General features: G+C 39.7%; 2 protein-coding genes and 1 pseudogene across 4 annotated transcripts in view; all 3 read left to right on the top strand.

Annotated features, from left to right (window-relative positions):
* SELP (selectin P) overlaps positions 1 to 8,535 on the top strand; it is a 42,291-nt gene extending 33,756 nt beyond the window's left edge. Inside the window, exons 13-17 of one of the 2 annotated variants that reach the window (XM_004464168.5) lie at positions 676 to 861; positions 1,680 to 1,799; positions 6,428 to 6,458; positions 7,449 to 7,504; positions 7,885 to 8,535. In XM_004464168.5, the coding sequence (XP_004464225.2) occupies positions 676 to 861; positions 1,680 to 1,799; positions 6,428 to 6,458; positions 7,449 to 7,503 (392 nt within the window). In that variant the 3' untranslated portion in view covers position 7,504; positions 7,885 to 8,535. The remainder of the gene's footprint in view (positions 1 to 675; positions 862 to 1,679; positions 1,800 to 6,427; positions 6,459 to 7,448; positions 7,505 to 7,884) is intronic. The other variant, XM_004464169.5, reaches the window with a different exon arrangement.
* Positions 2,305 to 3,021, top strand: LOC101445646 (5-azacytidine-induced protein 2 pseudogene; annotated as a pseudogene).
* A 3,406-nt stretch (positions 8,536 to 11,941) lies between the features above and the next one.
* F5 (coagulation factor V) overlaps positions 11,942 to 24,553 on the top strand; it is an 82,868-nt gene continuing 70,256 nt past the window's right edge. Inside the window, exons 1-3 of one of the 2 annotated variants that reach the window (XM_004464170.3) lie at positions 11,942 to 12,234; positions 15,647 to 15,738; positions 23,515 to 23,637. In XM_004464170.3, coding sequence (XP_004464227.2) covers positions 12,077 to 12,234; positions 15,647 to 15,738; positions 23,515 to 23,637 — 373 coding nt within the window. In that variant the 5' untranslated portion in view covers positions 11,942 to 12,076. The remainder of the gene's footprint in view (positions 12,235 to 15,646; positions 15,739 to 23,514; positions 23,638 to 24,553) is intronic. The other variant, XM_071207566.1, reaches the window with a different exon arrangement.

Raw genomic sequence — 24,553 nt, 5'->3', positions numbered from 1 at the left:
GACAGTGTAAAATCCCATACTTTTCATAATAATTGAAACCTAGGGAAAAAGATAAACCATGTGTGATACCTCCTGAAGAGCTATCACCCTATTCACAAAGCATTGAGACCTATGTCTCTGTCATATTTATGTCCCACAGAGCATAACAGATTGCTTTGCAAATGTTGCTAGTGCTCAACAATGTTTATTTAAATTAACTTTCATTTCCAGAGCTTTAATTTCCTATCCATAACTTAGTGAGAATAATCTGCTGTTCTCCAGTAAATAGTTTAAAGAGAATGGTGGTCTCTACTTATTTCATAAAGTTCAGCCATGCTGGACACAATTTTAATAAACATGTGCTGACATGTCAGGTAGTTCCTTATTGGCAATGGTAGTAATAATTGCAACAATATTTTTGAGAAGCAAATTTTCAGAAAGTGTGTCTTTGGAGGCAAGATTGATCAATCTATCAGCAGGTATTTATTGAATGGTACTTTGAGTACCATTCTTCAAGTGAAGATTTTAGTATTGTGACATTGGAAGAGCTGGTGTGAATGGAAAAAGTAACATTTCTTTCCAATCATTTAAATTTTACCTTATCTACTGGCAATTATAGCCACGTTACAAATGAAATCATAACCCCTTTTATCTTCAGTTTCCTTGTTTGTTTTCCCTGCTTTTCTTTTTCTGCAGCTGTCAAATGCTCTGAGCTGCACATTATTAAGCCACTAGCAATGAACTGCTCCAACCCCTGGGGAAACTTCAGTTATGGATCAACCTGCACCTTCTATTGTCTGGAGGGCCAAATACTTAACGGCTCAGCAAGAGCAGCATGTCAAGAGCATGGATACTGGTCTACTATAATGCCAACCTGCCAAGGTATATTTTTTACATGGGTTCAAAAGCCACATTGATATGGAAAGTAACAAAATTAATGTTTCTTCTCTGTGTATTTCTGACAGTAGTTTCACTTTCTGTTACTGGATTCCCCTGAACTTAAATGTTCACAATGAATCAAGGAGAATTTCCTTGCGGATACAAAGAGGTGGAAATTAAATTCAGTGATTCTGCTTAGACAGTTGCCACTCCTTTTTCAGAGATCAGATGTGTGAATTGAATCCTCTCATTTCTTTACAATCTGTGTTTAACACATCTAGAAATTTCATCATGTTTTAAACTGGAAGTTATTATATACAGATTTCTTATTTATTATCTTGTAATACTTCTATTTGCCTCATATTTCTACAACTACCACAAAACTTCCTTAACTATGCTCTATTTGCAAGTTTTATTTATTCCTTTAAAACAAAAATTTTAATTTTTTCTAGCACCTTGTTATGAACTTCTTTTTGTTACATCACTCTATGTCTCCAACTGCCAAAAAAATTAGTCATGGTTAATTTTAATTCCCCACTTTTCTATTTCTTGTATCTACCACATAATTCCTTTTATTGGGCCCTTGCCCAGACTTCTGTGGAAATTTACATCTGATAGTTGAGCCTTAGGAATAAAATAGGGCCCTGCTTCGAGTTCTGTTACAGTGGTTTTATAATTTCCAGATCTCTGGTGGCATGGTGTCAGCAGGCCTCGATGACCCTGCTTGATTGCTTACCTTAGAGTTGTTGGTACGCTCTTGGGAGAATGAGGGTTCTTTGCACAATCTCTCTCTTGTTTGTGTGTGTGTGCTTGTTTTGCAGCAGGTCCACTGACTATCCAGGAAGCCCTGGCTTACTTTGGGGGAGCAGTGGCTTCTACGACTGGTCTGGTGATGGGTGGAACACTCCTGGCTTTGCTAAGAAAGCGTTTCAGACAAAAAGGTAAATAGGAAAGGAGTCTTCACCTTCTTTTCTTCTTTCATTTGAGTTGGGTGGGGGTGTGTGAAAGTGTACCTTCAGTAGTCATGTTTAAAAACATTTGCTTGAAGAGAAAATGAGAGAAGCTCCTGGGCCACTGTCAAGGGGAGGGGCCACGTGGGGCCTGGCACAGGCCAGTCAAAAGAAATGGAAATCTCCCTGCCAAACTTCTGGAGCGTTTGCCTTTCCTGAGGAAGTGGTGGTGTTTTGAGAAGCCCGTGGTGACCGCTCGCGACCTTGTGTGTCTTCAGTCCTTTTCCAAGCACTGGGGAATTGAAACTCAGCAGCCCAGGAGGCGGCCATAGGTAACCTGGCCCTGGGAGGGACTTGTGGATGGTAACCTGGACATCCGAATGGTGGACACCAACCTCCCGCACATTCTTGAGGGCTAACAGTCAGTATTCATCATCCTCCAGTGTCTAACCCGTGTATTCAGTATTTGCTGAGTGACTACTACATGCAAGATGTAATGGATGAACTGGTAGAAGATATCTGCATTCTAAATCAGAATAAAGTGACTCTAGTCTGAACATACTCAGGAGATGAGTCTGTTGCTTCATATTTTGTCCTTGTCACTGCATATTAAGGCAACAGAAAACAGTGTAAGGATTCAGAAAAAGAGAACTCTTCACTAAAAAAAAAAGAGTAAGATTTTTGGAAGAAAAGCTTATAGGATCTTGATTAGATGAAGAAACAAGTTCTGTGGAATGAGAACTAGTAAAAGTCTGTCATGCATATCAAGAGGTCTACATTGATAGAGATAATTTGAAGAGCAAACTGGATAGAATGAATAAAGACAACTCTGAATCTTTGAAAGTATTGAATGAATAGCTACAATCTAAAGAACTCTTCCAGCTAAGGACAGAAGTGGAAGCTCAGCAGGTGATCAGGAATTTAAATCCCCCTTCATCCAGCTAGGAGGTGGAAAATTTGAGCTGAGACTTGAAGTTTCATGATTTGGAACAAGAGCTGGAACTGATGAGGAAAGAATGTAATGACCTCAAAGGAGAGCTACAAAAATACAAATAAATGAATCTGTCTCAGGAAGACAATCTAAAGAGCAGAGATCTCCAAAGACTAAGCATTTCAAGTGATAATATACAGCAGGCATACTGAGAATTGAAGAGAGAAAAGCCTAATTTACATCTGGTGACTCAAGTATAAGCCAAACTACTAAGAAAACTGAAAACCCTAGCTGCAATCAAGAAAGCCTATGCCCCAGTACGATGTGTTGAAGACCTTGGAAAAAACAACACAAAATTGCACTTGACAAATTTTACTGCAATATAAAGAGGGCACACCCCTCTCTTACCAAATGGCAAAGCTCTTTGTTCTACCACATCTTGCCTGTTGCCTGGAGACATAAAGATTTTATCTGAGAAACCAACTCTGCAATCATGGACAGATAATGAGAAATCCCTTCCAAATGATGGAGCAAACTTTCAGGAACACAACTGTTATAGCAGAAATTCCCTGGAAGACAATTCTTGGGCTTTCCCAAGGCCTCGTAAATCAAGTATGACAGCATTTGGCAAAACTAAAACTTTGCCTTTACCCAACTTGCCACCACTGCATTGCTTGGATCAACATAATCAGAACTGCCTTTGTAAGAATTAATGATTCTGAAGTGATTCACAATTTGGTCACAAGGATACAGTATCATCCTCAGTGATTCCACCAAGAAATTATTTAGCATACTGAAAGTGGATTTTGATTAAAAATTTGTAGTTGTCAGTATATGCATTTGCACATACTGTATCATAATATGCAGTTGTTTTTCCAATATGAAAGAATAGTGCCTTTCAGCTCCATATTCTGGCTAAGAATCAGATATATGCTCATAATTAATATAATACTTAAGGTGTTTCAAAAAGACAATTCTACATTTGATGACAACTGTTATAAACAGTGTTCACCACTCAGATATTTTTGTCTTCATGTTATCTTCCTTATTCATGCTAGGCTGTGATTAATGGGATTGGTGTCAGACAATGGAATTTATTCTGACCAATGAATACAGCTGATTCAAAGGAGTACAATCTCCTGTCAAGTAATAGAACAAAATCCAATGTGCGTAAAACAAATACAGGACCCCAGGCTTCAAATGAAGGATACAACTACCTGTATAATAACAACAGTTGAAACTATTTCTCATGTGGCTGCATAGGCTGTGTTTTATATCTAATGTTGAATGTAGCTTACTGGTTTGGTGTTTTTAAAACCAAGATTGGATATTTTCCTTTGTAAAGAAAAGAAGTCTTATGAGATAATGACTTGATTAATTTTTGGAACAATGCAAAGAAATTGTTTAATTATAATAAATTATTTTTGTTTTGAGATTTTAAAAAAAGAAAATGAGGTCAAGATAAGTAATTTTGTGAAGTGGCTTCCCATAGGAATCCTTGGGAAACTTTATAAAAATTCAGATTCTTATACAGGGAGATCTAGTGGGTGGGCCAGGAAATCTGAATTTTCCAAAAGCCTTCCACCTAAATTCTGATGAGGCCTGTTTTCAGATTGGCATTTGGGAGCCTCTGATCTAGATGATCTCAGGTTATCACCAAAACTAAACAGATAAGAGTTTTGCTTCCCTCCTTTACTCTCTCCTTCCTGCAGTAGTCATTTATTGATCTGCTAGTTACTGGAACCCAAAATGATGGTCCCTGGCATCAAGAAGTGTATAATCCAGTAGAGGAGAGAGACAAATAAAGTCAGTGCTAAATACTGTAGTGTGGCAAGTGTACTAAGACAAAAATATAACCAGAGTATTACTGGAACACAAAATAAGCACATCTAAATCAGACTGATAAGTCAGAAAAGACTTTTTTGAGGTTACTGTTGAAGAATGACAGGGATATAGTCAGGGGTAGAAAAAAAAAGTAAGAGTTCCAGTGGCCAGAATGGCATGTGAATAGACATGAAAGAGTGAAGCAGCTGGAAAAATGTTATCAGCCATTAAGTGCATCTGTATCAAAAGGGGTTTGTAGATGAGGTGGGGGTTGAAGACAGAGGTATAAGGAGATGCCTGTTTTTTAATGACCTGGTATAATAAGCTAAGGAATCTACAGTCTCCTGAAAGCTTAAACAGGGAAGTGACCAAAATGGATGAAGTCCCTCTGTGAGTGAATATGTTTATCAGCCTGTTCATCAGAAAAAAAGAGCTGTGGCCTAGGAATAGAAGGGCACAGCCCAGCTTTTACCTTTAAAACATTCTTTCTCCATTAACCCCAGGCACTTAGCCTGCCCATAAGTTGATAGGACTCTCTTTTCAAGTGAAAGTGGCTCTATTAAAATACCGGACAGATTTCTCACTGAATTGAGTTTCAACACCTACTATTTTTTTTTGTCTTTTTTAATTTTTTTAATATTACATTAAAAAAATATGAGGTCCCCATATACCCCCACCCCCCTCATCCCACAACACCTACTCTTAATTGCTTAGGGGCAGAACATTTGTTCCCTAATTTTCTCTATCTAGTCAATAGACACCATTGCATGAAAGCTGTTTTTTTCAAATCTCCTTCATGTAGAATTCTGTGAGTGGGTGATCAGGACACTAGACAAAAAGGATTAGACAGAAGGGCTCAAAGACCAAAAAGATGTACCAAGAGCTACAGCCAATACCTCCATACAAAATTTGTGTTTGCCTAACCCAATCCAGAAGGCAGAGGCAGGATCTCCTAGACTCAGATTCCAAACTGCATAATTCATGCAGGAATTACACTCTTCCTGCTTGTTCCACAAATTTTTCTTTTAGTTTTGAGACATTTCTTGGTAACCCTCTGAATGGTGGAGAAGGACCAGCAGCCACCCATCCTCCAAATTCTTTAATAATAAATAAATTTATATGTAGGTTAGGGGGAATTTTCCCTGGACCTGTCCCTGATTGGTATCAGACTTACTAGGGTTCTATGATCAAATAACAGGAAAATGCTGCATACTATGTCTCTCTTCAGCAAATTCAAAATGTACATCGAAAGTTCAATAATGTTCTGCAATAGATATCTTGCTCATTGCTGCTTAACTTAATATTTTCTAAACTTATTTAGCTGTGAGACAGTCTTTCCCTTCTGTCTTTCATGCTACCATGTTTGAAGTTTCTACTCTCCGGTCTGTTGTTTGTAGAAAGACAGGAGGTCCCTGCTCACATATGTTACCTGGGAGGTCAAACACACAGTTCTGTCCATAGGGATTTGTTTTTGTGATCAGCATTCTCAGCTGACAGCTGAGGAAATAGGACACAAAGTACAGCAAGAAGAAGCCCTCAGATGCCAAAGAAATGAACTGAACAGTAATAATGCAAAACATAGGCTGAAGGCAAGGATCAGAAGCATGAGAAGTTTTCACTGAAAGGGAGGAGAAAGAAAGTGAGAAGACTCTGGAGTTAAATAATGTCAAATTGTCTGATTTTAACCTAAAACAGCTCCTACATCTCAGGGAAGGAATATTCTCAATACACACCTATGATCAGCCCATTTGCAAATGAGCCTACTGACTTGTCGCAATAATGCCTCTCACTAATGGCCCTTTCCTTTCACCTGTTTTTTGTTTCTTTTTAACCAACCATTTTTATGTCTTCTCATCTATTTCAGATGATGGGAAGAGCCCTTTGAATCCTCAAAGGTAAGAGGGAAATGTTTTATAATTGGGTAAATTTTTCTAGTTTGACTTTTTAATTCAGGATAATGTGGCGGAATATCATACAAAATACTTGCCCCTTTTTACATAAATCTTTCGCAATGCCCTCTTTACTATTCTCAAGTAAAATACACAGATAATATATCCCAACTACACATAATTTTTAAAAAGTCAGTAAGTGCTCTAATTATAATATAAAGAAGAAATAAACGGGAAGTGACTTATAATACAAATAAAATGTTAATACTTGGGCACTACAGTAGCAGATGTTCTGAGGTCATCAGAAGCTTGCACCATCAGGCAGAATCACTGTGAAGACAAGAGCCACAAAGGCAGACTGATGGGGGAATATTGTATTGACACTTCAAACAGCATAGGAGGCATTGCTCAGTCCAACTGGATTTTCCAAATTGTGAATGATTCTGGTACAGAATTGTGGATCCTTTTATGAACTTCCCTCCATTTACATGAAAAATGCATTTTAAGAGATGCAAAACGTATATAACATTTCTGTGTAAATTTTATACAGTTGTATGAGGTATAGAACAATTTTTTGCATGTCATATGCTTTTTAGGATATCTAGCACCCCTGGCACCTGCCCACCAAATGCCAGTAGAACCTCTTGACCATGATGAAAACCAAAAAACCTATCATCTTGTGAAAACTACGCCCAATTATCAATTATCAGAGTTCGGAACTTTGGAACTATTTCCTCTCACCAAGAAGAGGTTGCAGCTCCTTAATTAACTGAGTAACCCACTTAATGCGGGTATAAAAAGCAATTCGAACAATCCAGCACTAGTGTGATCTTGAAAATCATTTTGGCAGTTATTTTCCTTTTCTTTTGTAAAGCAGAATTCCGGGGGTGGGGTAGTAAAACGTGACTTTTGAGGTACTATGTGCTGGACATGCAAACTCTGTGTTGCTGAGGACTAAGCACTGTACGGTAGGTCATCCTTGTGTCTCTTCTTTAGTCACCTAGGAACATACGGAGTTTTTACAAATGCTGCATTTGACCCAAGCCCTTAAGGTAAGTTACCTATGAAGAGATTTTTGAAGAAAAGAGAAGGGTAGGGGGAAGACAAAAATATGAAGCATGGTTTTTCTTTTGCTGGATGGTCTTACCCCAGGGGACTTTCCTGAGAAGCAGAAGTCATGACGGCTGGAATGAGTTTACAAACATTTGTGGACCAATCCCTCTATGCTAGCTGAGAAAGCAAAAATAATCCCATACCATCCCTCTCCCCAAAATCTCAGTGAGTAGCTGGGTTTCCTAGAAAAATAATATCCTGGATGGTAGAATGTATGGATTCTGAGGATTATATTGAGCCTCAGGAAATAGAAATGATGAAAGTTTTCTTTATTTTTTGTAAAGAAAGATAATTATTTTAATTTTTTTCTCAATTTCAGAAACCCTTCGTTTTCTTGGCCATTTCATTCAACCTCCTCAGAATCCTGTATTTGAATATGAGGCTTCCTTCTAGCTTTGACTTCAACTATAGAGCGTTTGCCACAGTTTTCTGTAAATACCTGTGAATAAAGGACATGGAATTTCCTTGAGTTTGTCTCTGGACCAGAGCAGAAGAATTGTAGCCCAATCCTAAACTCTCCACCATCCTTCCTGCCCCACCTCTCCTGTGCCTCCAACACAAGCAGGAGAAGCCAGGAGCTTTTGTAGTGGTCTGTGGTCTTTGAAATACCAATTAGTCAAAGAGGCTGGAACTTTTGACTCACCTGGAGGCCAAACTGTGGAGAAATAAAAATACTTCTTTATTTTTGCACTGGAGGAAGGCATTCTCTACTTTGGAAGGTTGGCAGCATTTCTGACTTGAGGAATTCCTGTCGGATCTTCTGAGTCCCCAGTGGTTGCTGTTTACAAGGCCTTTTAGGTCTCTGCTCTTGAAGTTTCCAGAGAAGCCTCTGGGTGGCACCAGAGGTTATAGAAGACCAAGAATCAAGCCAGGAGGCCTCACTGTTGACCTTACCCCACAGGTCACTCTCTACCAAAGGACCCAAAGACCAATATTCAAATATGTAATTAAAAGAACGTCCCACAAAAGCCATGTTCTTCTCTTTGATGTTTTGTTCAATAAGGTCCACGTACATCACTTTGTTTACCATAAATGTAATGCACAAGCACACTTACCACAATTACAGAGCAACTCTTCAGTTAGTCAGCAAATACCTACCATCCAACCCTCCCTCCAGGAGAAAATCCAAGAAGCAGAAAGTCTCCATCACCTCACTGTCCTGTGGGGAAGAACGTATGTGTTTTACATTCTTTACATCACACACTTGATAAATAGGCCATTGAAAGTTATGCAGTAGTTTCTGGCACTGATGAAAAAAAAAAAGAGAGTGAGAGAACCAAACAATGTTGTTGGCTTACCTCTGTGAAATGTAATGCAATGATTATATCATGCGACCTGAATGGCATTTAATTAAGTCTACAAATAAAACTGGTAGAGCAGTCTAACTAGTCACATACAAAAGATTACAATAATTTTGCAAAAGATTTGGAGAAAACTTTGGAATTTGGGGGCACTGTGATCTTTAAAAGTTTCTCTGACATGCTGTCAATAGCATCCCAGACTATTTATTATATGCCAGGCACTAGGTGATGTACTGGAGGACAATTGTCTTCAATCCTGGCTCCTGAGTGAGAATCTGCCTTGTGTAAAAGCTGTGGCTCGATCAGTTAGGCTCCGGTTTACCATAGGGGAGGCCCTGGGTTCACGTCCTGGGGCCTCCTTGTGAAAGCAGTCTCACCTGCATGCTGCGGAGAGCCACCCGGCCTGCAGGTGCTGCGGAGAGCAGACCCAGCAAAGTGATACAATGAAAAAGGGAGACAAGAAAAAAAAAAAAAAAAGAAAACCACAGAAGGGTGCACAGTGAATGGACACAGAGCACAGACAGCAAGCAAGCCACACAGGGGGAGGGGAAATAAATAAATACAGACACAGAAGGACACACAGCAATGGACACAGAGAGAAGACAGTAAACAAAAAAAAAGCCACAATGTGGGGGGGATAAAAAAAGAAATAATTTTTTTTTAAAAAGCTGCCCAGGGGATCCTGATGGCTTTCCAGCTTTGGGAACCCTTGGTGTAGATGTAAAAGTATAAGGCATTGATCTGCTCTTTAGTGTCTTAGAAACTAGTTGGACAGATAAAAGACACCCACATAAAGTAATGGAGCATAGTCAACATGAGCATGTAATTTGAATAACATAGTAGGAGTTCAAAAAATGGAAAAGTCAATTTGAGCTCAGAATCAGAGTGGTAGATTATAAAGAGTGGACAGGCAACTAGAAAGTAAATAGGCATTCTAATATCAGCAAAGGAGCAAAAACAGAAAGTTGTGTGTAGGGGGAGAGAGGATATTGAGGAACCTGTCGTGATTGGATGAGACCTCGTGTGAGGTAGCAGATTATGATTTATTAAACGTGTTGTAAGAAAGTATGGACAGAAGCATGGAGGCGTGTGGAGCCAGGGAATCCCAGGACAAGTCATAATTATGCTTGAGACAATATAATTCTCAGATCCTCTGTCGATGGCAAAAATAAGATGGTAAAGTAATGTGAAACAGCCAGATCATCCAAAAAATAGGAAGGAAGGAAAATGTAATCACAGTAATAAACATGTGCTGTGTGCTTTCTAAGTGCTAGGAATTACACACAACAGTATCCTCACAGCTGCTGTTAGGAATTACTATTACTCTCATCCCTATTTTGCAGACGTCAAAACAGCTCCAGAAAAGACCTTGAATAAAAGGGGGAAATGGTAAAGATGAGTGAGTTTATATGGCTAAGAGACTTCAAAATGAGTCAGGAGGTCATCAGAGGGGTCACACTTACATGTCTCAGCAGGATCCCAGAGACAACCAAGGCGAATACAGCCCCAGATAGTGGTGCTCCTGACAGCTACGGAGACACACCGTTTCTCCGGTCATGACTGATGGCTCTGGAGTTCAGTGCCTTGCTGGTGGGCCCTACTTTGGAATTTGTGCTCCTGAATGTGATGGAGTTGAACTCAGATGTGACCTTTCTACACATGCCTCTTCTGTCACTTTTACTGAACCTGTGGTTGGTGCTGGGGTTTGTGTTTGCTCAGGATACTTGAATCTCTGGACTGTCCATGGGCCAGCTGGGCCCGGAGCCTCAGCAGAGTGGCAACACCTCCTCTCTAGTTCATTGGTCAGCTGATGAGGAGGTGAGAATGTTCGACCACTGCACCAGGGAACCAAGAGTGTCTACAACTGCAAGCAGGAGAGTGGCATCCATCAGCCATGTGGGACCTAAGCCCCGTCTCACTGTAGAGGTGGAGTGGATATCGCCATCCCAGGGTCCACATGATGGAAGAATATAATATGGATTGGAGTAGACTTGCTGGTATTCTACTATAGAACTGTTGTAACTCTAACAGTGGAAGTGAACATATCATTGATGTGGAGATGGTGGCCACAGGAGTTACTGAGGGCAGGGAGAGGGAGGAAGAGGCATGATATGGGGCATTTTCGGGATTTGGAGTTGTCTTGAATGATAATGAAGGGACAGATGCAGGACCTTGTATAACCTGCCATAACCCACTGGATGGACTGGGGGAGAATATGAACTACAATGTAAACTATGGTCCACGCGGTGTGGCTGTGCTCCAGGGTGTGTTTACCAAATGCAGTGAATGTGCCTCACTGATGAAAGGGGATGTTCATGTGGGAGGAGTGGGGGTGGGGGGGTGGGGGGGAGTGGGGAATATAGGAACCTCTTATGTTTAACATAACATTTAGTGTAATCTATTGATCTTTTTTTTTAAAAAAAAGACAGTATTTAAAAATTAATTAATTTAAAAAAACACAAAACAGCTCCAGAGCACCTATGTAAACTTGCTCAAGACAACACAGCTAGCAGTAGGTGGGTTGAAGTCATAGTCTACTGATTCTTTCACCCAAGCTTTTTATGCACTTTGCTATGCTGCTTCCTTAGGAGACATAGCTGCTTATCAAGACAGGACTGGGCCCTGGTGTCTGTCATGATGGGAAGAAGTCAGGAAAGTGGTTCTGGGCTGCAAGCCTTGTTTATTAGTGTGTCCCCTTATTTCCTCACACCTTAAAATACAGTCCCACCCTCCTGCCCCCCACCCCCACCCCACCCCCCACCAAGAGGATCTAATAACCTCTTGGGTCTGGCGAGAGTGAACTTTGACCCAGGCAGGTTTTAAGGTGTGTAGTGAGGGGCTACAGGCTCCAGTGGTGTTAGCTGCTGGCAGTGGAGGAATCAGACTTGTCAGCTCCCATGGGTCCCTAAGAATTGCCCTGCCTGCTACAGCAATTAATCTCTGCCCTTTCGTCACCCTGTAGTAGAACAGCCACTTATCTGATTGTCCTCCCTACTGCCTTTTGTCACCGGGGGCAGTGACCTAGTCAGCCCCCTGACTGGAAAGGCTTCAGGAGGCGGGGAGGAGGGAGAGGGAAGTTCTGCAGCAGCAGCTGGAGTTGCTGAGCAGAAGAGGACACTGCCACCCCGAGCCTCCCAGAGCTCACTGCAGCGGGACGCGAGCGCTTGGACCTCCGGGCACAGCCGGCCTGGGGCCGACAGGGAAGGAACCATGTTTCCAGGCTGCCCACGTCTCTGGGTCCTGGTGGTCCTGGGCACCAGCTGGGCAGGTGGGGGGAGCCAAGAGGCTGACGCAGCGCAGCTCAGACAGTTCTACGTGGCTGCCCAAGTCATCAGCTGGAATTACCACCCTCAGCCCCCAGACCCAAGGTAAGTCTGTGCGGGTGCAGGTGGGCTTCTCTAGAGAGCGTTCCCATTTCAGATCCTTGGGTTTTGTTTTGTTTTTTTCTTTTTTCTTTTCACTCTACTTTGGTAAAAACAAACAAACAAACAAAAAAACAGTTAATAGGAGAGTATAATGAATGAAATAAACTTAGTAGAAGATAATTTTGCTCCCAATAATATAATTTATCATTCTGGAGAGAAAGAAATTACTCTGATTGGTTAGATGTGTTTTCTTTTCAAGAGTTTGTTAATAAGTTTGGTTGTTGGTTTAATGTATTGATTCAAAAGCACCAGGAACCAGGAGCTAGCTCCCTCATTAATCTTTCCTGAAAACTGTTCCAGTGTTAGTAGTCTAGTCTTTTTATGGAACTTCTACTTACATGTTATTTACTCCATTGTCCACATAGCTTCATCTTCTTTAACTAAAGTTTTACACCTCATACTTTTATTATAAGCAGATTATTCAATATTGCCGTAATTTTGTTACTTTCTTATAAATGACTTTCAAAACATCATCACTCCATCGTAAGGCTATACTTCTGTTCTTTCACTATTTTTCAGCTTCATAATTGACTTATTCAGGCTTCTGAGTTGACTCTTCATTTTTGTCTCACTCTTAATCACTCCCTGAGACATGGGCTAACCTGGCTATTTTTTTAGAGTCACTATCAAAAGGCATGTGTAACTAAGAGGAGATTTAAAATCATATGAAATTCTACTTTGAGTTGCAAACTATTCTTTCTAATTAAGAGGTTAAAGACTTCTCCCCCAAGAATTAAAAACTAAAAGATAAAAAAAAAAACATGAAAAACAAGACTTCTCAGAAATTAACTAAATCGTAGCATATAGTCAATATTTCCAGTTAGTTATATTTTTATTTGTTTTAATGACAAACCTCCGAGGATGACTCAGTTTTTTTTTTACTTAATACCACAGTTTAGATGATTGAGAAAGATGTGTTCCTCTTTTACAATTACAAAACCAAGGCTATCAGCCAAGAAATAATGTAATATTTTTAGAGAACTTTAGTGTACCATACTAACTCTTGAAAATTTCATTGTAATTAAGTTCTTTTGGAGAGAATTATATACTGGGTTGATATAATAAGAAAGCCCTATGTTAAAAAATAATAATTTTTCAATATTACATTTCTAGATTATAATCTAATCACACCCACACCCTTTGGGAACTGTCATTAACCAAAACTCCAAAGAAAATAACTAGGCTTCTCTGCTCATGGAGAGAAACTAACTTGGTTGCTGGCTTCTTTGTAGCATGCTGGGCTTATGCTTAGAGTCTGTTCTCCTTTCCATATTTAACACTGAAAATAACAAGCAGAGTTCTGGAGGCAGAACCACATAGGGCAAAGGCCTGATTCACGTGGTAGTCCATAGAGAACTGTGTCTGGTTGTCTTGTCCTCTCACTCAGGGGCTGAGTTTCCAGAATTCTGGAAAGAGTCACTTCTTTGGTATCAATTACTGAGTAAAGAATGTAGAAAGATAACTCAGACCAACTGTCAATGTCTTTAAACCTCAAAATAATGTCAGTTCTTTCTAATACTTTCATGTGAAAAATCTCATCTGAATATCTAGCTACTTAAGCTAAGAACGTGTTCTAAATAAATTATTCTGACCCTAATGCTGAATGATAGTCACTGGAGAGAAATCAACATAGACCAAACCCCTTCCTTTGTCACTGTACATTTTAGCAGAAGGCAGAGATCTGTGCATTTATTTCATCTAATATTAGCACAGCAGTACCTTTTGGAGGTGAAAAATATATACTATTCTTGGTCTAGATTGGAGGAGAACATTTTAAAAAATCCTATGGAAACTCAATCAATCACATTTATGCAGTAACAGATATTAGGGAAAAAAATACATATTTTTCTAGGTCTACATATATATATATACACACATATATATATACATATATATATAATCCAGCTTCTATCATTTTGTTTTCATAAACAAATCATCTTTAAATAGTCCTCATAGATGGAAAATTCATCATGCATATTGGTTATATTCATACAATCTCTAACTTTCTATTCAGAAAGATTATTTTCCAATAGGAATCCAATCGTCTGAATCAAAAGAGATACACTTGAGGGGAGCAGATGTGGCGTGGCTCAGTAGTTGAGCACCAGCTTTCCACTTATGAAGTCCCAAGTTCAATCCCCGGCCTAGTTACCTAAAAAAAAAAAAATTTGAGTAGATATACATAACATAAATAATGAAACATGTTAGGAAACATAACCCTATTGAAATTATTTCATATTAAAATCTGATATTTCTAAAATCCATCTTCTGTATTCTTGCATTTAAAGAAGAAAGGTTACTTTACAGTTTTATGAAAAAAATAGATAAAAACGGACTTTCAGATCAGGGTACCAAGCTAACATCTACGCCAAAGATTACTGGGTTCTAAGAATTCAGAAAGGTTATTTAATTCATTTTCAATTTCCATGTCTTAACCTCCCACTTTTCTTCTGCACCCTTAGCACCAATACCCCTACCAAATGGTTTAGTGTCTTCCAGTAACTGAGAACCTATTACTTCAAATAGCTAGCTATTCCATAAATAGATACTCATGCCTCTTAATTTTTCCTCAAAACTGTTATCACAGTATATCACATATTAACATTTATGTGAGCTTTGCTATAATTACTGATTTTTAATTACTGATTTTCACTGGGAAAATCTGAAGGCTAACAACCAATTTTTATCACACTTTAAAAATAATATTGAAAACTAACATTTAATGAATACTTATAATGTGCCAGCTCTAAGCCCTTTCCATGAATGCACTGGTTTTACCTTTTCGATTCTTGGCTCTGTCGTTAAACACCTGCGTCTCATTAGACATGTTACTTAACCTTTCTGAGACTTAGCTTTTCATTTGTTTGTTTGCTTCCATGATGAAATCCAGCACTTTTACTCCATTAGCCATCTCCCACATCTCAACTAGAAACGGGCCCATTGAATAGTTATTGACAATATTCCCCAGTAGTTTAAAACTTAGTATTTGATAAGTTGGAAAATAACTTGTACATTTATTCACAAAGAACTTGGTCATATTTTTAATCACTTAAAGTCTAAACCTAAAGTATGGATTCACATGATAATCTTGGGTTCATTTGTAGAAAATCAATTCTGAGTAATAGGAGTAGAGCAGTCTAAGTTCAGGAAAGAATGGTTAGCACTACTGAATATTTTTGTATAATTATTTCATTAACTTCGCTTATTGTTCATATTTATAAGACTTTAGCTTACTGAAATTCAATAAAAGTATTGTTATTTCTAGTAGAAGTCTGAGGACATGAGCGAGCTACTTTTTTATAATGTGAGAAGTAGAAGTCAGATATAATACCTTGTTCATGTATTTTATTTCCAGCTTGAATCTTTTCACAACTTCCTTTAAGAAAATTGTCTACAGAGAATATGAAGCATATTTTAAGAAAGAAAAACCACGATCTAGCATTTCAGGTAAGTCTGAAATACACTTTCTAATTTTAAAAATAATTTTTCATCAATAATGCTGATATTCATATGTATCTAAAATATCCATTAGTGACATTTTTGCAAATGTGTGTTGTTGTAGTTAACCAAGACCAGCTAGGTTAATTTGCACGGCTCAGTGCAAAATGCAAACATGGCACTCCTTATTTGTATTATTCAGAATTTCAAAATAGTGACAGTAGAGCATTAAATCAAGCAGGGTCCTTCTGAAGGGGGATCCTATGCAATTGCACAGGTCAAACACCCATGGAGCTGACCCTGTTTTTAATCTTTACTGAAATAACTCAGTGAAACTTTTAAGTGCTTAAATATTTATTCATTCCTCAAACAAACTGTTTGAGGGCCTGCTTTGGCTGGGCATGAAACTAGGCACTGTGGATGCATAAGTGAGTAAGATAAACACAGTTCCTGCATTTGTGGAGCTCCGGACTAGTTTCATGAGAGGGGTCATGCTTAACAGAATGATCATTTGCTTCCATCTGCCACCCTAGACTCATTTAGAAGAACTGTGTATGACTGATTCTTTTGTCTTTATCTTTCCCAACCATTCTCTTGGTTTGTTTAGTGTGATGCAGGCAGTAGATATAATTTGAAGAAAATTTCTTCTTTTTTCCCTCTTCCCTTCTTAAATCAAGGAAAATAGATTGATGGATTTCTAGGGTCTTAAATATGGTACCATATTTCACAGGAACAATAGTGACCATCACTGGAAAACTTACTCAGGTTGGTTTTCTTGGTCAATAATTCACCCATCTTTTTCCCCCTTGCCAGGGAAATACCTCTTATCTTTCCCAGACTCATCCTTCTACTTTTCTTATTCATTCCAGTCTTTCCTCACTCCTCTGATATCCCTTTATTTTCTATCTCTCCTCTACTAGAGCTTTCCAGTCAGTCAAAATTCAACAATAACACAACAAAAAAAAACCACAATAATAAAAAACAAAATATGTTCAGTTTAACCCCCATCTAGAAAAAGAAAAAATGTCTGCTTGAACCTGTCTGCCTTTCTCTTTTCTGTCCTTTTCTTTGCTATCAATTTCCTGACAGAGAAGTGTATATCACTCTATCCATTTCCAAACCTTATAGTCCTTTTATAATCTACTCAAATATAAACCCACAAAAAAAAAATACTCAGGGCAGAGCAGGTACCTGCCTCACATGTAGGAGTCCTGGGTTCAATCCCCAGTACCTCCAATTGAAAAAAAAAGCTCAGGGCCAATGGATTCTTTTTAGTTCTTGACTTAATTATGGCATTTAACACTCCTTCTTAAAACAGTTTCAGTTTCCCTGGTTTTCCTCCAACTTCTCTTACCATTCCTTTTCGGGTTCCTCACTGATCTTCTTCCCCAGAAGCCAAACCTCAGCCACACCTCTGACTTTAACTACTACCTGCCCAGGGGCAACTTCCCTTCTAAAGAGACACTGACTCCCACTCCTACAAGTAGAACTCACTCCCCCCTCTTCTGTATAACCAGGACCCTGACCTAATTCCCACCTCATGGGATGTGAAGATCAAATTCGTTAATAAATATAAAGTACCTCAAAGAAGGCCTGATATATAATAAGCACTTAGTAAAGTTAGCTATATTACTGTTGTAGTTATTAGTCATGCCCACATGGAATCATATATATCCTGGTATTGTGTGGGTATTTATATATTTATGTTTCTTCTTCCCTCTTATATATTTCTCATATGCACTCATTTATATATTCTTTCATTTTTAAATATGCCTTTATATATATTCTTTTATTCTTTTAAAAAATAATTATATATTGAGAACTTACCACATTCCAAGCTCTGGGAATACAATGGTCACAAAGACAAGTGTCCTGAGCTCTAGGAGCTAACCTTATAACCTTATAAGAATCTTATAAGTAAATGAGCAATCACACTACAGTAATAAGGACAAGCTACAATAAGTGTTTTGTAGTTGAACCAGGGAGATATCCATTTCAAGTCCAGGGGTCAGAAAAGTCTTCCTATCTCTAAAATGATAGCTAAAAAGTGGGTAGGAGCTAGCACAGCAGTACAAGGAAAGGTGGGGGGATGTATTTAGACCATGGAAGCAGTATGTGTAAAGATTTAGAGTGGAGATAGGAGGGTTTATTTGAGGAACAGCAACTGGATCGCACAACTGAAGCAGAAACATTAAGGAAAGAATCAAGAAAAGATGCAACTACAGGGTCCAAGGGCCAGCTCAGGGAGACATTAAAGCTTTCATCTGTGGGCAATAGGGAATCACTGAGAGACTTTAAGCAGTGAAATCACACTCAGATTATTCTACTCAAATATGCATAATGGATTGGTGAAAGGCAAGTCTGGAGCCAGGGAAACTAGATACAGGACTTTTGTATTAATCCACATAGGGATCCAGATAGGCAGCTAGGATGGAGAGAAACAAATGGATTCCACAGATATTGAGGACCTAAAAATCAACTAAGCTTGGTGACTAATTGGATGCAGATAATGAGGAATCAAGAGGAATTATGATCAAATTTAAGGTTTCTGGTTTGAGCAGAGCATACAGATAGTGCCATTGGGTGAGAGAGAAAATTTAGGAAAAAGAGAATGTGAGAGAAGGTGTTGAGTTCAGGTTTAGAATCTGAGGTGTGTGTGTAATATCTACCAAGAGATGCCAAATGGGCAGATGGCTATAGAGGAACAAGATCTGAGCTAGATATAAATGTTTTTGGAGATATCAGAAAAAAGATAGTAAATGAAACTTTGAGAGGGTGGTATCACCAAGGGACTGTGTGACAGAGACTAAAGGAGCGTCAAGTTCCAAGGATGGGCCAGGAAAGAAAAGTTCAGTGAAGAGCTTGAGAATGTTTGTCCTGAAAGAACTGGAGAAATCTAAGGAATGTGGTATCCTGGAAGCAAAGGCTTAAATGATACCAAAAACTACTAATATAAGGAACAAAAAATTGTTATGGAATAGTGGGGCAAGACCAAATGTGTGGAGGTGTCTGGAAGGTGAGGAAATGGAAACAGAGGGAGAGTATAGATAACTCTTTCTTAAAACTTGGCTCCAAATGGGAGGATTAATCAGGGTAGTTCTGGAGGGAAATGAAAGGCTTTAGGAAAAGGAATATAGTGACTTTAAATGTGTAAGTGCTCAAGGGAAGAATCCAATAGAAAAGGAGAGGATAAATACATCGAGAGAGAATAATTGATGGAGTTGGACTCAGAAGAAGCAGGATATGACGGGATTCAGAGCTCCATTGGATCAGCCTTAGGTAGAAGGGATACTACCTTTTTTGGTGGTGGGATAAGGGGTGAGGCGTGGGGCTGCCAATAAAAGTTACATTTGTAGTTTGGGGCAGGAAATTGTAGGCTCTCCTGTCCTTTATCATGGTGTCTATTTATTTTCATAGCTCCAGTCCTAAGGTAAGTATATATACTATAGATACTTAAGAACTGTTTCATTAAATTAGATTGTAGGTGGTTAGAGAGAAAATGAGCTGGGAAACATATTCATTATGCCTGGGAAAAGGAGTTGGACAGGGAATTGAAGCCCCAACTTGGTTGGACATATGCCAAGTTTATTTAAATGCCTTTGTTGTGTAAGACATTTTACTGAGTGCCACAAGTGGTTAAAAGAACCAGTGGCAGGCCGGAGACTCTTAGGCAATAAGGAGGCATTGATAGTTTTTGAAGAGGAAAGTACTGTGATCAGAATTATTCCAGGTGATTAAACATTGCTGTGATTTCCTGTGATTTCCTAATTCAACCTCATCAGCTAGAAGTAGACCTTGATAATTGGTGAGAATAGCCCCTGATTTGTTTTAAGCCCTTTGCACTTTAAACATTAAACTTTCTGTCAACCCCAGTGTATCTCGCAATATGTTTGTTTATGTGAACTCTAAGGCATCTCAACACCCATTTTTATACAGCCTCTTCTTGAATTCTCAAAGTCACTTAACTGTGAAGAGCAGGGGAGGTATCTTAGTCATCCTTGTAACCCTACAGTAGATGATACAAGGAGGCAAATCTAGTGTGAAGGAAAAGCCTCCAACTTTAATTGTGCAGGTCTGGTTGAGCACTACCATTAACCAAGCCTTGTCCTGTGCTACCTCTTCTCTAGTTCCTGCTCCTCCCATCAGGTGGGTGTGATAGTAGTTGAGCCCTAAAAAAGTCATGTGACCTCTCCTGCAGTCCCACCTCTGCAGCCTGAGCCCAGGGCTGGAGGTCTGAAGATTCCTGTAAGATTTGTGGGAATGTGAACAGGGAGAGGAGTGGACTCATTTTCAGGAATATTGTCTTGGGCTTTAAAAATGGCTAGTTCTGAATCCCTGCATTTTTAAAGAAAGACATGAAATATTTGTCCTGGAAGGAGCTTTAAAATAGCAGCAACAATGGGCTGCCTTGTGTTGTGTAATCCTCATTTACCTGAGTGCAGAGTATTTGATTAGCTGACCTCCTGCAGTCCTTTCCAATTCCAAATCTGGCATAAAATTGAGTACATGCTGTGCTGCCTTCTCTAAGCTACAAGGTAAGCCACCCCTTCCCCCACTCCAGTTTTGGGCACTGAGGAAAGGATGGGAAAGGTCTTAGGCCATCTGGCTGATGGAGGAGATAAAAAGAAAGTCAAATGGCATTCGGCCATGTATTTGCTTACTTGCATGAAGGTATTTGGTTTGTATTTATGAAAACATCATTTTGATTTGCCTTAATTTTGAAGACGCAGGAAGGTAGACTGGATAAATACCCCAGTCTCCCGTTTAAGTAAGAGGTCCTGTTAGGTTAAATAATTTAGGAGACTTATTCTGGGCCTCTGGCATTTGCAGCTATGTGACGCCAACAAACAAATCAACCAAGTAAGGGAACCATAGCAACAAAATGCAGGGCTCAATGGGAGCCCACAGTCAGTACCCCACTGAGCTCATGGGCAGCTGGGGCTAGTGGGACTAGCCGGGGGAGGGTTCCATTTGGAACCAGGACTGCAGGTAGCAGCCAGCAGAGAGGGGTTCAGTCAGTGGTGTCAGAAATGGTCAGGAATCAGAAATGGTGTTGCCATCTGGTCTATTCTAGGAAGGGGGTGGGGTGGGGGGTGGGGCGGAGCAGGGCAAACCTGCCCCACAGAAAGTGGTAGAGAAAGCTGCTTTGGTTCAGAAGTCTAGAGACCTGAATTCAAGTCCCAGTAATGCCAAGGTCAAACTCTCCCAAGCCTCCAGCTCTTGTTACCCATCTCTAAATTGAGGATTGGACTAAGTGACCTCCATGGTCCTGTGCAGAACTTAAAAGCAAAAAAGATACTTCAGGCACAGGATCAGTGACAGCTCAGTAGAAGGAACAGGACAACAGCAGATGGAAATACAGGAATTGGGAAAATAAAGCATGATATTTGTCCCAGTTCCAACAAACAAAAGCCCCACACAGTATCCTCTTATCTCAGAACAGCAGCCTCGTCTACCCAGCTCCTCAAGTCAGAACCTCACTGGTCATCCATGGAAACCTGAGCTTCCTAACTCCACCACATCTAATCTGTCACCAAATCCTGATGATTTACCTCCCAAAAAACTCTCTAATATGTCCCCTCCTAACCATTTCAACTGCCATCATCTTACTCTAAGTTAACAACCTCTCTGGAGCCTTCTACCTGTTTTCTCAGTATCCACTCTGGTTTCTGTCCAGATAATCTTTCACAAATGCAGCCAGAGATTTAGCAACCAAAATCTGGTCCAGGTCACACTTCTGCTGAAAACTCTTTAATATCTTCCAGATACTCTTAAGTTAAAGGCACTCTGATGAAGGTCTGCGTTGAGTTCCTCGGAGATGCTGTCTCTCTGAAATAGAGATGGGAATTCTCACTGAATGCTGAAACCTCTTTTCCTTTTAAAGCCTTCAATTGATTGGATGAAATGTCACTCACTGCTGAAAGCAATCTTCTCAGTTGATTGCAAATGTAATCAGCCATAGATGCATTCACCTCACTGATGATTAAAGTTCCACAAAATGTCCTTACATTGCAGTTAGCCCAATGCTTGCTTGAATAACATTTGGGCACCATTACCTGGGAAAATTGGCATATTAGCCTAACCTTCACATGAGGATCTTAATATCTACCTTGAAGACTTGTATGGATTAATGAGAGGACATATAATATAGATTAATGTAAGGAAAACTAGATTACTCTAAGGACATAAACATTAAGAGGAACTCTAAGTGGAAGACTTGTTATAAGTATCATCATCACTACAAACAAGTGCTGGTTAAACCCTTTGACTGTAGAAACTTCCTCCTCCTGCACCTAAGATTCCTTTTATGCAGAAGCATGAGAGCTTATAGATAGTTTGAAAGTGAGAGCAATAAACTCTTGTCTGAAATAAGGTTTATGGTGATCGATTATCCGGCTTTAATGGACATCATGGGAACACATGTTAAAAATGCATATTCCAATCTCTTTCTCCAGAGACTTCATTGGAGCTGGGGTAGTACTTGGAAATTGACCTTTAGTAAGACTCCAGGTGGTTCTCATACAGAGGCACTGAGGACTACACTTGGGAAATTCTACTGTATGATTGATTCTTCAAAACTCTGGCTCACATATCAACCCTTCCCCTAACTCCCCAGACGAATTGGTCCCCTTATTCCTCTTCTTCTGTAACATTTTGCTCTTATCTCAGCAGTAGCTCGCACAGTATGTCTATCTCCAGTCTAGCTTGTGAGCTCCTTGAGGACAGGGGCTGTGTCTTATTTACTCTTGGATTCCCAGGACCTAGCACAGTGCTTGGCATGTAATAAGTGAAACCTCACCCTTGATTTCTGTACCCCCAATATGCTTTCCCTCTGTGTTCTTCTTCACCATAATTGATGATATTATTTGCCCACTTGCTCAGATCAGACCTTGGGATTGTCCTTGACTCTTGCCTCTCACACCCACACCAATCCATCAACAAGTCGGGTCGGTCCACCTTCAAAATATCTCCAGAATCCAACCATTTTTCGTCACTTGATGGCTATGCATACTGGCCCAACCCACCGAAGGCCTCTTGTCTATCTGGTCTCTCTGCTTCTACTCTTATTGCCACATAGACTTATTTCTACACAGAGACCAGGGTGAACCTTAAAATCATGTCAGACCGTGTCTCTCGGTGCACAAAGCTTTCAGCGATTTCTCATCTCAGATGACAATTCAAAGTCCTTACCATGACCTACGAGGTTTTATATGCCTGGCCCCCCACCACACACATGCTGCCCCTCATCCTTCCCCACTTTCCCTGGGCGAATTTTCTTACCGTTCTTTGCCTTCATTAAGCCCACTCCAGCTTCAGAACACTTGAACTTGCCTCAGGGTCAGAGAGCTGTGTGATGCCCTCCTGCACTTCAATTAGGTCCCTGAGGTGTCCCAACTCAGAGAGATTTAAAGTAGCCAGTCGCTCTCCTTCACGTCACCCTCCATACTGAGAAAAATGAGCATTTCTTTCCTTGACCCAAAACAGTAGTGTCTAAGGCAAGACAGTGGGTCAAAGTGTGATGGACACGGTCAAAACTATTTCTCCTACTATCTTGACTTGCATTGGGTCCAGGCCAAGTGTTTCTACTTTCCTGTTTTTATCCAATTGTGAGTAAGGTAGAGTTAATGAGCTGGAAAAGCCTTCCAGATTGAAGATAAGCAGGTCATCTCAGGATCCAGGAGGACCTACAGTGGTCATGCTTGAAGTTTGTTTTCACATTGCTCTTGCTTACCAGTTCTGGTTTTGGTGATTCTGGACACAGACATATTTTATTTGTTTCAACAGGGCTTCTTGGGCCTACCTTGTATGCGGAAGTTGGAGACACCATGAAAGTTCACTTTAAGAATAAAGCAGACAAGCCCTTAAGCATCCATCCTCAAGGAATTAAGTACAGTAAATTCTCAGAAGGTAAGAGGACTTCAATATCGCTAATCAGGGTAAATGTCTAAGTCTTTAATACTAGTGCCAAACATTTAGAACTATATTGTTAACAAGATATTGTTGAAGAAATCTCTTCCACAATTAGTATTATAAAAATAGTTGCTTTTATAAGTTCCAGAAAGGTTCTAGAGTCACCTTAGCTTTGGTTTTTAGCTAGGTTCTCATTCCTTCATAGCTGGGTGACTGTGGGTAAGTTACCTAATCTCTCTGAACTCCAATAATTCAACTGTAAAATGGGAATGCGAACATTGCAAGATGTTTTAAGGCACGGGCCAGCAAAATTTTTCTGTAAAAGGCCAAATATTAAGTATCTTAGGTTTTAAAGGCCATATGTGGTCTCTGTTGCAACTACTCAGCCATGCTCTATAGCACAAAAGTAGCCATAGACAATATGTAAACAAGTGATTATGGCTGTGTTCCAATAAAACTTTATTTACAAGGGTCCACATTGCCCTGCACGTGAACAGTTGCCATGACCCTGACACCATCAAGCGGCCATAGCAGCAGTTCCAGCCTGTTGCTTTACTTTTTGCTGGACAAACACAGTCATTGTGTCAAACAGAAAGTCTCCAGAGAATTCAGAGGGCAAGGATGGATCCAAATGACCTAAACAGGAGCCCACAAGGAACTGCCAGAATGTCAGTGAAATCTGCTCCACCAAAACCTAAATCTAAACCAAGAAAAACATCCACTGAGAAGGAACCCGGAACTAGGATTAACAAAGGTCCGAGAGGGAAGGAGGAAGAAAAACTTGAAGCTGGAAAGGAAGGCACAGAAAATTGAGTCTGTAGATAATGAGGGGGATGAATTGTCATGAATAATTGGCATTGATTTTATGTACATCTTGGGACAACTTTTAAAAGCTATTTTTACCAAGTATTTT

This window comes from Dasypus novemcinctus, chromosome 13 (assembly GCF_030445035.2).
Source record: "Dasypus novemcinctus isolate mDasNov1 chromosome 13, mDasNov1.1.hap2, whole genome shotgun sequence".
Lineage (NCBI taxonomy): Eukaryota > Metazoa > Chordata > Mammalia > Cingulata > Dasypodidae > Dasypus > Dasypus novemcinctus.
Note: the sequence above shows the minus strand (reverse complement) of the source record. Positions and strands in the feature narration are given on the sequence as shown.